This window comes from Protopterus annectens, chromosome 14.part0 (genome assembly GCF_019279795.1).
Source record: "Protopterus annectens isolate FY-2018-M chromosome 14.part0, PAN1.0, whole genome shotgun sequence".
NCBI classification, from domain to species: domain Eukaryota; kingdom Metazoa; phylum Chordata; order Ceratodontiformes; family Protopteridae; genus Protopterus; species Protopterus annectens.
This window is the reverse complement of record NC_056748.1, coordinates 979,236,969-979,251,002: the sequence shown is the minus strand read 5'-3', so window position 1 is coordinate 979,251,002 and position 14,034 is coordinate 979,236,969. Positions and strand designations below refer to the sequence as shown.

Genomic DNA, 14,034 nt, shown 5'->3' with positions numbered 1-14,034 from the left:
CATTTCAGATGTTAAGGCCAGAAAGGCAAGGGAAAGAATCCCTTTATTTGTGATGGGCTTCTGGCAAAAATGTTCTTATGTGGGGGGAGGGCAATCTCACACCCTCCACCATAGTGTAATACAACAGAGTTTAAAACTGGCTGTCCTGGACTTACACCCATCTGCAGACACTAGAACCAATGGCTCTATGCTGGTGGGGTTCTTGTAATACAGTGGCTGCTTTGCCAGTTGCTAACACTAGAGGGAACAGTGGGGGAGGTAATTAAGCCCCCAAAGGAACCCATGGAGGTGTTGTTGACAACAGATAAGGGTTTACCTGCAGTAAACAGGAAATCAAGAAACACCTGAACATTAGACCTGAGCTCAGAAATGCTTAAAACTGATATTGAAAATGGATGGGAGGATGTTTATAGTCGGCTTTGTTATGCATCTTTGCTAACATTTTAATAACAAGATAGGATAAATAAAACATGGGTTTAGGAGAAAGTAACAAAACAATATATGCTGCTGTTTTAGTTTGCTTCTTGCAGGTAAGGTAACTCTAGTAGTGTGCAGTACTGATATTTGTTTGCCTCTCCGGTTTTATGAATTTCTCATAATTTCAATTTTAAAATTAAAATAAATGATACCCTCTTCTCCCACAAGACTGCCAATCATTAGTATTTCCTCCTTCTGGTGTGTTCATCCTTTGCAGCATCAAGGAAGTGAGAGCATGCCCACCTATTATGTCTTCTCTTGGGCAGCCATATGAGGTATTTGTAATGAAACACGAATTCTCATTTCCCCACAGCATCCACTGACAGTGGCATCCATAATACGGACCCTGGACATGTACACTTTTCAACATACTACCAGGTATACTGTTTGAGATGCATGCCCCTCTTATGGGTCTATTAGTACTGGCACTGCCCAGTTCGATGCCCACTCTCCACTAGGTATCAGTACTCCAGTGATCCTAGATGCCTCCCTCTGCCTAGAATGGCTGATCTGATGTGTGTCACTCATTCCTACCCTATTTAGCCAGGTCTTCCAGCATCTAGGACACTAGTCAATTCGAGGACATTTGTATCACAGTCAGGGCTTTAACTTTCTGCATCAAGGAGCTGGCCTTTCAGTTTATAAAAAAAAAATTAGTTTGGGCGAAATAAAATGTTGCACAATCTACTTAACCAAAACATTTTCATTAGAAGTCATGCCATTTTTTGCTAACTGGTAATCATCAAACTTAGAAAGACTTTTCAATAAATCCGGTGGCTTGATTTCAAAATCTGACTCAAAAAATTGTAGCATAGTCCAGAAATTTTACAAAAATTTTTCCTGAATGAAATTCTAATGTGAGTGTTATGCTGAAAATAAATCTGTCTTTAGGTGATACTAATATTCAACAGGCATATGTCCATAAGCCACACTGTACAATGTTAAGGTGCGTTTTAAGAAACTCAAAAGATCCCAAAGGGGTAATTATGGAGTATGTGTCCTAGAAATAGAGCAGGCCTCAAAAACTCTGTTAATGGCTCAAGCGCCCAGTTGTGCATTGAAGGATTTTAATATACCTGACAGCCACACACCTCAGACAATATTTAATTTTTTACATATATGTAGCTAACATCAAATTAGTTCATAAGGCATACAAAATAACCTAACCTGACCTGAGTAATGCTGGTATGCAAAATGCTATTCTTAAATGCTTTTCCATTTTATTGTATACTTAATGTGTCATATGATATAACGTTCTAATAATTACTTTTTTTTTTTTGGCAGCCAAAGAATACATACCTTCAGAACTACAGAGATGAGAGTTCCTAAAGTGAATACTGCATGAAAATTAGCTTAAAAGAGAATCAGAAATAGTCAAATTATCTTAAGTGAATAGAAAACTGCCTGGTTCAGGTTTATATATTTAGAGAAGCAACATGCAGGGGCATCAGAAACATAGTCATAGACTTAATCGTGTGTCTTGTGCTGGAAGCATCATGGATGAAACAGACAGAGAGGTCAGCAGCCTTACTGACCGTGCCTTCAGAAGTCTATGTATAGCTGAAGGACCTTATGATGAGCCTAAATCTATTATGACCACACCAAGAAAAGCTGCTTTCCATGTTAGCAAATCTCATAATAGCAAGAACAAAAAGAAAAGTGTAAATGAAATGAATGCTTTAAAGAAGCTCTCACTCCCAAATGATGTTGGCAAAGAAGTCACGTTTATACGCTTGCAGCCTGCCTTACTGAATACTGTCCAAGAAGAAACATTTGTAAACAGTGATATAGCAACAGCTGAAAATAAAGCTCTTCCTTCTTTGACACCAAAAAAGAACAAACCTGTTTCAAAAGTGTCCTCTCTGATAAAAGCGTTCAGTACAAATGAAGAACTGGGAAGAGAGTCAAATGTAAGTGCAGAAAAGTTAAATGAAGAGCATTCAAAGAATGACAGGCTACAAATGGAAAGTTATGTGAAAAATGAAGATGATGCCATAGTGTTAAAACTTCAGAAAGATTTGTTAGAACAGTCCGCTAAATGTCAAGAAAGCCACAGTCACAGTAAAGAATCCAAAAAGCTAGGGAAAACCAATGAATTAAATGACTTTAAAGCAATGGAAAAAGATTCTAAGTGTGTAGTTGTTTCAGATCATGGTCAAAGTGATATACCTTCATTGAATTCTAATAAGAAAACCAGCAAGAACAAAAGTGAAAAGTTAAATAGGGAGAAAAAGCTGCCATCAAAAAGCATTTTCCTTCATAGTGAAAACAGTGCATTCAAATCGTGGAAAGGTCACAGAAATTCGGAAGAGGAGGAGGAGGAGGAAGAAGAAGAAGAAGAAGAAGATATTAACAATTTCTTCAAAATAACTGACCTTTCTAACTTATGTGAGAAAGCCCTTGGAATAGAAAATGTCCATAAAGCTGTACATGAATCATTCACTGGAATAGAAACATCAAAGAAAACTAAAGAAAAACAGCACTCATCGAATGTTCAGCTCAACCTGCCTGTACCCCAGCTAGTGCCCAAATCTGAGGAATCCATGCCACAAAATAAGTCTGGGTTAGTGGCTGTGTGCCCTCCTTGGAGAAGGTCTAGAAGCACAGTCAAAGGAAGAGTAAAACCTGAGCTGGTAGTCTCAGGTGAGCAAAATAAAATGAAAGAAGTTAACAGCCAGCTGCCAAACAAACAGGTAGCAGCAAACCTTGAAGAAAATGGGCTTTCTATAAAGACATTTAAGCATTCTGATGGCAATGGTTTCAATACAACTAAAAAAGTGTCAAACCTTAAAGAAAATGCTTGTTTTGCCAAGGAAGTGACCCACAATGAAGGTTCTACATTTATTGCAAAACAGCAAACCACATCTCATCTTAAAGAAAACGGTCCATCAGGTACCTCCATACCCTGCTCTAGGAGTCCCACAAATAATGCAACTAAATGGCACAGAGGATCTCAGTATAAAGAGAAAAATACCGCACCTCAAGAAGTACCTCGTAGTGGGAGTCCATCACTTTCTACAGCCAGACAGCTTACAACAGCTCCCCCAAAACCCATTACATCAGTTAAACAAACCCCACAGAGCACAAGTCCTTCATTTGACATAATAAAACTTCTGACACCCATAATTCCAACAAGGCAAGAGACAGATTCCATAGAAATAGGATCAGTTGCCATCAGTCCACCAATAATAGATAAAACAAATCAGGATCATGATGCAAAAGGAGCTCCTGAGTACAAATCAAGAGAGAGCTATAAATCCAAGGCTCCAAGTCTGCTGTTCAACCTAAAAGATGTCCGCAAACGTGTAAAGAGCACTTATAGTCCTTCTTGTGTACCTAAAATGTCTGAAGAAAAGACCAAGAATAAAGAAATTGTGAAACAGGAAAGCAGCCTGAAACATGTAAATGCAATATATGAGCCACAAAAACTGCAAGAAAGTATCAAAGATTATTCTGCTAATAAAGAAGTCGACCAGATAATATCAAATAAACAAAATGAACCCCCCAGTTTGCAAACATCAGATGTTAAAGCAGTACCTAATAAATATGATGCTGATGCAAATAAAACAGATAACTATCTTACCTTAAGTTCACCTCAGACTATAAAAGATTCAGGTAGCCTTAAAGAATCAGATACAATAGTTCCTGAAAGTAATAAACAAGATGATTTAAAGGATATACAAGTTCCTGAAAATAATAGCCAACAGTGTAATATAAAATTATTTCATGAAAGTAACAAGCATCATGAGAAAGTAAAAGAACATGAAGGATATGTAATGTCTGACCAGCGGCTTGTATCAAAAGAAAAAATGAAATGCCCCAATTTAAATCTGCACATAAAGGAAGAAGTTGAAGGCAAAGCAGGTACACCCCATTTTGTCAGGAAACGTTATGCTGCTTCTCAGTTTTCAGAGCCAGCTCTGCCCACCAGTAAAACTGGTAACGGGCACCAAATTGTTCCAAGCGGCAGAAAAAGTGCAGCAAGCCCTATACTGCCAGTATGGGAAAAAGAATCATACCAAAGGCAAATATGTTTGAATCCTAACAAAGTAAACAAAGATAGCAAAGCATTTTCTAGACCGTCTTACTTGGCCATGGAAGGCATTAATCATTCTGAGAAGGAGCGCACAAAGACAAGTGATAATAGTGAAGATAGTGGTGGTAAATGCAATAACTTAGGTGTTAAAGACATTGCAAATAAGGAAGGGCATGTGGCAAAGGCAGAACTGCAGTATTATGATTTAAGTAATGGCAGTAAAAGTGATAAGACAGGTGAGAAGATCATTTCAGATGTTAATGGTGAAAGTGAAAGAATGTTGAAAGAAGGTCTGCGGGACTTATTGAAACAAATGGAAATAAGCAACTTAATGGAGCCATTGCTGGAGGAGAACTCGTACAAGTCAGATGCATCAACACCAACTACTCCTTCAACCCCTTGCAAACTGACCATGTTTTCGGTTAAGGACAATACATTTAAATCCCCTCCTTTAATAAGGACCGTGAAGCTGCCCGTGCTGAAACCATTTTCTGAAAATGCTCCATTGGACAACGCCAAGGAAACAGCAACTCATGCACAATTAAATTCTCAAAATGAAATACCATCTCTGCATATTAAAGAGTCACGTCCTACCCTTTTGCCAGAATTGCAGTTACAGAAGTTACAGAATTCATCTACATCAGATGACATGGCTCATGAAGCTGGTTCTGCATTCAGTAAAGTAATTTCCGACAGCAAAGTGGGCATCACCCCACCATCCATATTGTCAAGGGGTTTGGGGAGTTCAGACTATTCTGGCATAATGCCACAACCTAGCACATCAAAACAGATATCAAACAATTTAAAGGATTCAGTTATAACCAACACAATATGTGATAACAGAGAAAATACAAAATCTGTAAGTGAAAGATGTGATTCAGGAGTAGCAAGTGGTGGTGGAATGGAAGATTTTACAACTCTTAGTATGTCTGATGATATTTTAAGTCCTATTATAACAAGTTCTGTTTCAGAAGGGGCAGTGGGTTCAGCTCTGTTTAGTCCAATTTCTGACGATGCAAAACACACCACACATCAGAGCACAGCGTCAGAAGATATGACACACTTTCCAGAATCAGTTACCTCACAAAGAAACAAAGCAGATTCTACTTTGGAGGGTATAGAAGAAAATCCCGTTTGTGTGACTTCTGTAGAAATGTCTCAACGGGCAGCAAATGTTGATAACTATAGATCTGCAAGTCAAATATTAAATGCTGTGCCTTCTTCAGAAAGAACAACAGGCAAACCTCCATCAGTTCCACCTAAAAGTGAAAAAGCTATCCGACGTGCAAAGAAATTAGCTAACAGAAAGAAAAAGACAAAGGTGATACAAAATAAGGAGGACAGTGGAGACATTCATAGGACAGAAGTTAATGACATTTGTAGTGTACCAACATCACCAATACCAGAAGATTCAACTTCTCAGTATTTACTTTATCCACAAAGTAATTCACCAATTCCTGATTCTTCTCTTGCTTCCTCACTTCCTAACATTTTAGCTCTCAGTGGAACACAGTCAGTAATGCCAGTGTCATCATTTCCTGTCACACAGAGGAAACTTCTTCAAGACCCAGAGTCTGGTCATTATTTTGTTGTTGATATACCCCTTCAAATGAAAGAAAAGACCTTCTATGATCCTGAAACAGGCAAATATATCCAGGTGTCTGTACCATCGGCAGAGTCAGATTTATCACATGCATCCTCATTAGAAGTTTTAAATACCCCTTATTTGTTGTATCCGAGTTTCTTGTCTTTACCATTAACAACTGTCACAACTTTAAGATCGCCTTCTCAGCTTTCTGCCCCGGCAGCACTAATGGGAGAACCCATGGAACTGGAGAATCCATTAGTATACCTTACTGACCCAACCGATACTTATCAGTCAGAAGGTGCAGAGAATCAGCCATACATTGAACCCGTATACAATCCTTATAAGTATCATTTTGATGAACTACATCATCCTTCTGAAAAGCATATATCTGAATGTAAGAATGCAGACATAATTTCAATGAATGAATTGGAAGATTTTGCTTTTGACGACTTATAAGTAGAACACTAAAATATTATTTTTCACAGCCACATGTATGTTTGAAGAATGTTAAAACAGTGATGAGTTTTTATGCAATTACTATACAAAAGCAATATAAAGCAATGAATGTTCTATCAAAACCAGCACATTGCTGTAACATAGACTTTACTAGACAGTTTTTGCACATCTATCACAGAAGGTATTCTCTCAAATAAAACTCAAATATTTCCAGACTATATCGTTTACAGAACATATTATTATTTTAATAATAACTTCAGTGCAAAGCACTGAAGAAGTGATTGTCCTTGAAGGGCAGTAAAGCCAAGCTTTAAAATCTTACACAAATTTGCCGAACCTCCCCGTCACAAACTGTGTATAGAATTAATATTTTGTCTAGGAGGCCTAATGCAAGTAATTAATCATTTTTAATGCTACATTAGTCAAAGTTCTTTATAGATGATTTAAATATTCTGTCTAAAATTATTTACCTTAACTGGTATAGAATGTTTTGCAGCATTTTGTGAAACTACATTTTCAACATGCTAATTCATTAAAATGTGTTTGTACAATTGTATACAGTAACAATACTAAAATATTTTTTTGCTTAGTTTAATCTAGATTTTATATGGCCATATTGAATAACATAACTGATGCAAATATTTAGACCTTTAAAAGCACCATTCCATAGATCAAAGTTAAAAATAATAATGAATATATTTGCAGTTGACAGGTTATGTATTTGCACACGTGCTTTTAAGAACTTTGGGGGACTGCTGAACTATGTATCTGTAGCACTTTCTGAAAGAGTTTTTGAACCACTGTTTTGCAGAGTTCTAAATGGATTCTCTTTTTGTGTATATAAATCTGCATGGATGCTTGAATAATTTCTCAGAATATAATGTTTATTTTGGATTTCAAACTTGACTAGTGTTTTATCATTAAAGTCATAAAAGCATTAATTGAAATAACTTTTCACTCACATGATGATTCAATTAAATAATACAGATAATAGCTTCTCATTTAAATTAGCATGATAGCTTTCAACATGAGGTGATTCTTGCAAAATCCAAACTTTCCACATAAGCTTAAATACACTTGCATTTCAGACAATTGTGCAAGCCACTGCCATGGGAGTCAGTACATGGTAAAGCAGAAATCGAAGAGGAAAGTAAAATATAGTTTACCTACAACATGAGGAAGGTAAGTGTCATTTGGAATACAAGGTGATAACATTCATTCTGCATGAATGAAATTGCAGAGCAATCATAACACCAAAAGAACTTGATCCATGAAATGAAACAAGTGAAACATTGTTCAGACTTAAAAAGATACTGAATAATAAGGAACCTGACACACTGAAACACATTTGTAGTATGGGTACTATGCTTCCCACAAATCATATTACAACTTTTATTCTGATATCCATTCAGTGCCTTCTTTTCTACAATTCACATACTCATCTTTAAGGAAAATTGTATTCACTTTAAAGTATTATGATATTGTAAAGGTAATCAACTCATTATATCAATTTATTAAAGAAACAAAGAAAATACACAGATCAGTTACACATTATTTATTTTAATGTCTTTATAGGTTATTTAAAATGACACACAGCAGAGTTATTAAAAAGTGATTTTGACAAAAGTGTAAAATAATTGGTATATGACATTATTCAGAAAACAAACTTTCATCAAAATAGTTTTATTTTTCATAGTCTTATCTACCAAAAGCATATATTTACCATGCTGTGTCTTTGTATAAGATGCAGAATAAGAAATATCTGTTCATGCACTCCTTATTAAACTCTTAAGAGAAAAAAAAGAATAAATTACCAGAAAAGCAATTACTGATCATTTGTACACATAGGTATTCAACCAAAATACAAATCTTAGTGAGTGTGTCTGTACAGAAGGATAACCTAATCCTTCAAAAGTTCTAAAAGTGCAAAGCTTAACCACAATGTTCAAAACATTATTTTGTATAATTTATTTTAAAATTACATAATTCCAAATTATGTATTTTATGCTGCTTTTGGACACATAATGTTTTGATCATTCCAGGATTTTGCTTGGTCACCACTTACAACACCACTTTTTGCAGAATACTGTCATACAAGCATGCTCTCTTGTAAGCTACAAACAGGAAATACTTATACCAGAAGTTGTAGTTAAATTTCCATTTGACTCAATATTAAAAGAATCTCTTTTTATGTTTACAAGAAAAAACAATCTGTGTGACTTTCTTTTCTCTAGTACATGTTTATTTGCATATCCATTGTTGAACTCTGTTGTGGCCAAAATAGCATGCATTTCAGTAAAAAGTAAGAAGTCTAGCAAAACGATTCAATCAGGCCAGTCATAGAGTACAATGCCTCATTTGGCATGTACCTCACTAGACACCTGCAACAACTGGAGAGGCTACAAAAGTACCTCACAAAGAGGATCCTAGGCCTTAAACACTTGTCCTATATGGACAGACTCAAAAAACTCCAACTATTCTCTGTCTCATATCGCCTACGTAGAGGAGATCTCTGCTTGACTTACAAAGCCATGTCTGACCCAGCTCTGTTAGAAATGCTACATCTAAAGAAATCCCAATTCCTCCATACTACATGCTCCAGAGACCTCAACCTCATTACCACAATCAACAGAACATGCTGGAGGGAATGGGTTCATAACCCAGAGACTGCCCATGCTATAGAATAGACTTCCCATACATGTCAAACATAGCACCTCACTGGCCCTCTTCAAGAGAAATCTTGATGAGTGGATGGGAAATTGAAAATTCACCCTGGAGATCACTCCAGTGGCTCTACTTGACAGGCACTGGAACTAAGGTTGGGTGGTACAATACCAGGGTTATCCTATGGGCTAGGCTTGTAAATCCTCAGGGCCATTAGCCTAGTACACACCTATGAACCTATGATTCACTGTAAAGTTAGCTTTGGCAAGTGTCCTGAGGCACATAAATCCTACAGTGTATGGAAGTCATTGAAGTATGTACTAAACAGTATGAAGTAAAAATCCATTAATTAGCTCACAATATGACACAGGATCAATGCTTCTCAGTTGTCTTCCTAACATCATATTGCTAAACAAAAAATATATCACTGCAGAAAAAAGAAAGAACTATTACAACAAATGTATGTTTTATCATTGCCATATTGGTTAAGGTGCAGATAAATGTAAAATGTCATATTTAAAAAAAAAATAACAAACTGGTAAAAGACAAAAAAGACTCCAAAACAAATCCAAGGCAGAAGGTCACGAGCAGTAACTGTTTTATTTGGTAAACTACTTAAAACCAAAACAAAAACTTAGATATATTTTAAGTGCTTTTGTCCCTTATCAGAACTTCATCAGAATATCCTGATATCCTTAAAATATATGTAATTTTTTGTTTTGGTTTTAAGTGGTTTACCAAATAAAACAGTTGCTGCTTGCACTCTTCTGCCTCGGATTGTTTTCAAAAAGTTTAATCAATTTAATGTCCTTCGAAGATATAACACTATATTTTGGTTACTCTACAAGCATTTCATTGTCGGCTGTAATTATTGTTTTTGCGCAAAACAAACTACTAATGTTAATCACATGTGAATTGGATTTCTGGCTAAGTACAAACTTCAAAAAACACTTCTAAATGTTTCCAGAGGTTAGATCTGATCATTTAAAAAGGTAGTTGGCACAGTTTCTTAGCATATTTAATTTTTAAGAAGTCATACATTGTTTATTATTTTTCAAAATTTCAGCTTAGTGCTCCATTTGTTATATTATCTCAAGTTTTTAAGAAAATGCACTACAATAATACATCTCTCTTTTGTCATATATTACTATATCCTTTTAAATTAGGGCATAAGAAATCTCTGAAGAAAGGTTTCTGTGCTCTTTATTATGCAAAAAACAATGTATGTATACCAGAATATGCAATCTTATGTACAAGCCTTCTGATTTGTTTGTTCATTCATTCATTCATTTACTCTTTGTCCATTTTACCAGCTTAATCTATTCCAGAGCTAAAAGAAAGCACAAACGTTTCTTGCCACATAGTGGGTGCAAGACAGAGAAGTTAATCCTGGACAGGATGTCAGTCCATTGTTGGATGCGTACATGTACTCACTCACAGCATGCATATCTACAGGCAAATACATTCATGAAAAGTATGCCTTTTGGATGAAGGAAGAAACTGGAGCAACTAGTAAAAGCTCACAGAGGGTGGGACTGCAAACTTCATCCCACCTGACAATTAAAGTGGAGAACCAACAATTATTAGAGAACATTGTTGACTGCTTTCCCACTGTGTCTCACACAGAGGCTGAAAATTTTCCTTAATTTAAATTCCTAAAGCTTTTATCCGTAATTTAGTCAAGTTTTCATTTTTTAGGAACAAATATGAGAGAGAAAGTCAATTCTGTTTCAAAAGTCTTAATTCATTAAGACTCCTCAATATATACCTTATTGTTAAGGAAAGAACTCTTAAAAAGCTTCCCTGTAGTACAAGCCACTGAATAATGTTAACTGTAGCCCTTTGTAAATGAGTAAGGATAGTAACCATTAATGTCCTAATGCAATACAAAGTAGCTCCATCTCTGAGGCTACAATTATATTTTAAGTCATCAGTTAGTAGAACAGTAAAATATTATTTTTCACTGGGTGGAATGAAAGGGACCATCTGTATCAAGGGAGGGACTACCCACCTTAACAGCTGCAAATATTTTATGATTAAAGATATTGAATTGTGAAGGGCTTTACAAATGTGTTCAAGTCTTGTTAACTAAGTGCACATGCTGATAACTATATACAGCCTGATAATTGGCATTTATTGCATGAAAACAAATGTATTTGCTTATGTTCATTATTCTTCATAGGAATTTGTGCAGTGACAGACCATAATAGTAAAGAGGAAGCTTGCAAATGCTCAACCATTCATACCAAAGTTATACTCCCTATAAAATGAGTGGTACCCTAACATATCAAATACAGTTGGGAAGCAGGGCTGAGCTTAAACCCAGACTCTTTAGGGTCATTAGCCTAGTAATTACCTGTGAACCTATTTCAGTAATAGCTATTATTCACCCTATTTCAACAATGTAGCTAGTAAGGTTCTGGTCACAGAAGCTGACTAAGAGTGTAGTAATAATTCTGTTTGTTAACCAGATAAGGCCACTGGACACTCATTCCTTTTCAGGGGCAACATGGGAGCACTGTCTGGTTAAGAGACTTGCCTAAGATCACACAGTAAGGAAATGAGGGCTGAGGGTATCAAACCCTGTTCCATAGATACTACAGATTGTAACCTTAACCTCTGCATCAACTGCCAGACTTAAGACTTCCACACTATCACTTTTGTTAGAAGAGTATGTGGAAAAAATTGTTGCAATGTGTTTAAAGTTAGGCTTTGTGCCTGTGTTATTTCTCAAAGGTTGCATATGAATGGCTTAGTGACATTTGAGGATTAGATGGTATTATTTGAGTGCAATAAAAGCTGTTAGTGTACAGTGGAGTAGTGCTGGTATGCAGTATGACAATGACCAAAGCCTGAATGATTCATAAAAATATGTACACAATGATCTCGCCTGATGGTGTAAGCCTTGTACTCCGTACTGGAAGTTTATATGCAAATCAGCCTCCTCCCAGTCATATATAACTCAGCATGCCACTGCCGCTGGAGTACTAGCTGGGAAAGTAAACATGTGCATTGCCTGGCTTTCAATGCATCATAGTAGCCCTTTCAAAAGATAAAAAAAAAAACAGAATGCATTTATTATAGTGAATGCTTCGAACATCGAAGAGCAGAACATCAAATACTCAAGGCTGAAACACAACAGTAGAACTACTGAAATGAACATCTTTGCAGGGGGAAAAGCCCCTCTTCATACCCTCTCCCTCTGCTACTTATATATACCACCTCTGAGATTGTCCTACAGTGAGGAAAGGGAAAAAAATATGCCCTGCTGTATAGTAATATCACTCAACACGCTACAGGCTATTCAGTGCTACAGAAAATGCCAATAGTAACATAGCTGCAATACTGTGTGTTTCAGCGGTGTGTGGTCAATGCTTTGTACTTTGATGTTTGAAGCATTACATATTTATTTTATTTATTTAACATTTGTTAACTGAGAAAGATCGACTTGGAAAAAAGCCGATTTTCAGAGGAGGCCCTGGAAGAAACACTCCATACTGTTTGTAATGTAGGAGGAAACCAGAGCACCCAGAGGGAACCCATACAAATGCAGGGAGGACATGCAGACCACACAGAAGACACCCCAGCTGAGGATTGAACCAGAGAACCTTTTGCTGTGAGGTGACAATGCTACTGCTACTCCACTGCACCATCCTGAATGCATTCCAAAACCTACACCTATATTGGATGGCAGAAAAATCCCTACTGCCAAATGAGTTCCCACATTGCAGGAAAACCTGCCACTGTGTACAAACTTGTCCCACCCCACATCATGAGAGTGGTGAGCTTCTGATAGTAGAAGTTTGCAGAGCACCCAATCCCCTCATCATTTGATTGTAGCAATGATGGTACCTCCTTTATGAATCACAGTCATTCATGATGGGAGAGCATGGTACAGCACAAGACATCCATGTATAAAAGTATACAAAGCATTCATTTGTATGTAGATGTTCCCTACTGTACTGTGATGCACTGACATGCAGCACAGCAAAATATAGTAACTGCTGGACTGCATGGATACAGAGTAGAATCGGGAACATTTCACAGACACAGATGGACTAGCCTCATCAAGGACCATGATCCATGTTTACAAACTGCAATCCAAAACAGCGGCATAATATGAAAAGCGCTTGTATATATCAGACTACTATGTCTGAGAATAACAGGGCCAAGAACCACTTTTCACGGTTGCCTATACCTGGTGGTTACATAATATAACACAGTTTTCATTGGTGTTGCTGTTATCTCCATATACAGATTTTGCATACTTTTCCACTAATTCTGTTTTTGCCAATTGTGGACTAGTCATTAACTTGCTTTAAAACTGCACTAAGTGGTATGATTTATTCATGCTCTGCATGCAAACACCATAAAGGGAGCAAATAATTAGAGAGGGGAAAGCTAATAGAAATGGATGTAATCAAGCAGATGTTTGGACTACACTTTAAAGCCTACCTTCCCCACAAGATGTTAACAGAATATAAGCAAAAACAAAGAGACAGGTGAGAATTAAGTGAAAGACCAACTCTGGTAGATTTTTAGTGGAGTCTGGAGCAGAAACTTCTTTTAAAAAAGGGATAATTAGTAGGTCATATAAAATAGTGTATAATAACTATAAAAAGCAATCAAAGGAAGTTGGAAAGGCAATTTACAAAGGATCGATGGGAGGATATCTGCATGCACCCCAAGTATGCAACAAAGTCCAGAAAGTTTAGGATTTGTTCTCCTATTATGTATGTGTACTTACATCATTGTTGAAAATGTGAAGATTTAATAAAGGTGTTAAAAATGACAGGGAGACCAGGTGCTGTAT

At 36.6% G+C, this 14,034-nt stretch overlaps 1 protein-coding gene across 1 annotated transcript in view; it reads left to right on the top strand.

Moving 5' to 3' along the window:
• Positions 1–7,458, top strand: part of CCHR14.PART0H10orf71 (chromosome chr14.part0 C10orf71 homolog) — a 240,231-nt gene extending 232,773 nt beyond the window's left edge. Inside the window, exon 3 of the mRNA XM_044056772.1 lies at positions 1,762–7,458. Within this exon, the coding sequence (XP_043912707.1) occupies positions 1,914–6,557 (4,644 nt within the window). The 5' untranslated portion in view covers positions 1,762–1,913 and the 3' untranslated portion in view covers positions 6,558–7,458. The remainder of the gene's footprint in view (positions 1–1,761) is intronic.
• The last annotated feature ends 6,576 nt before the right edge of the window (positions 7,459–14,034 follow it).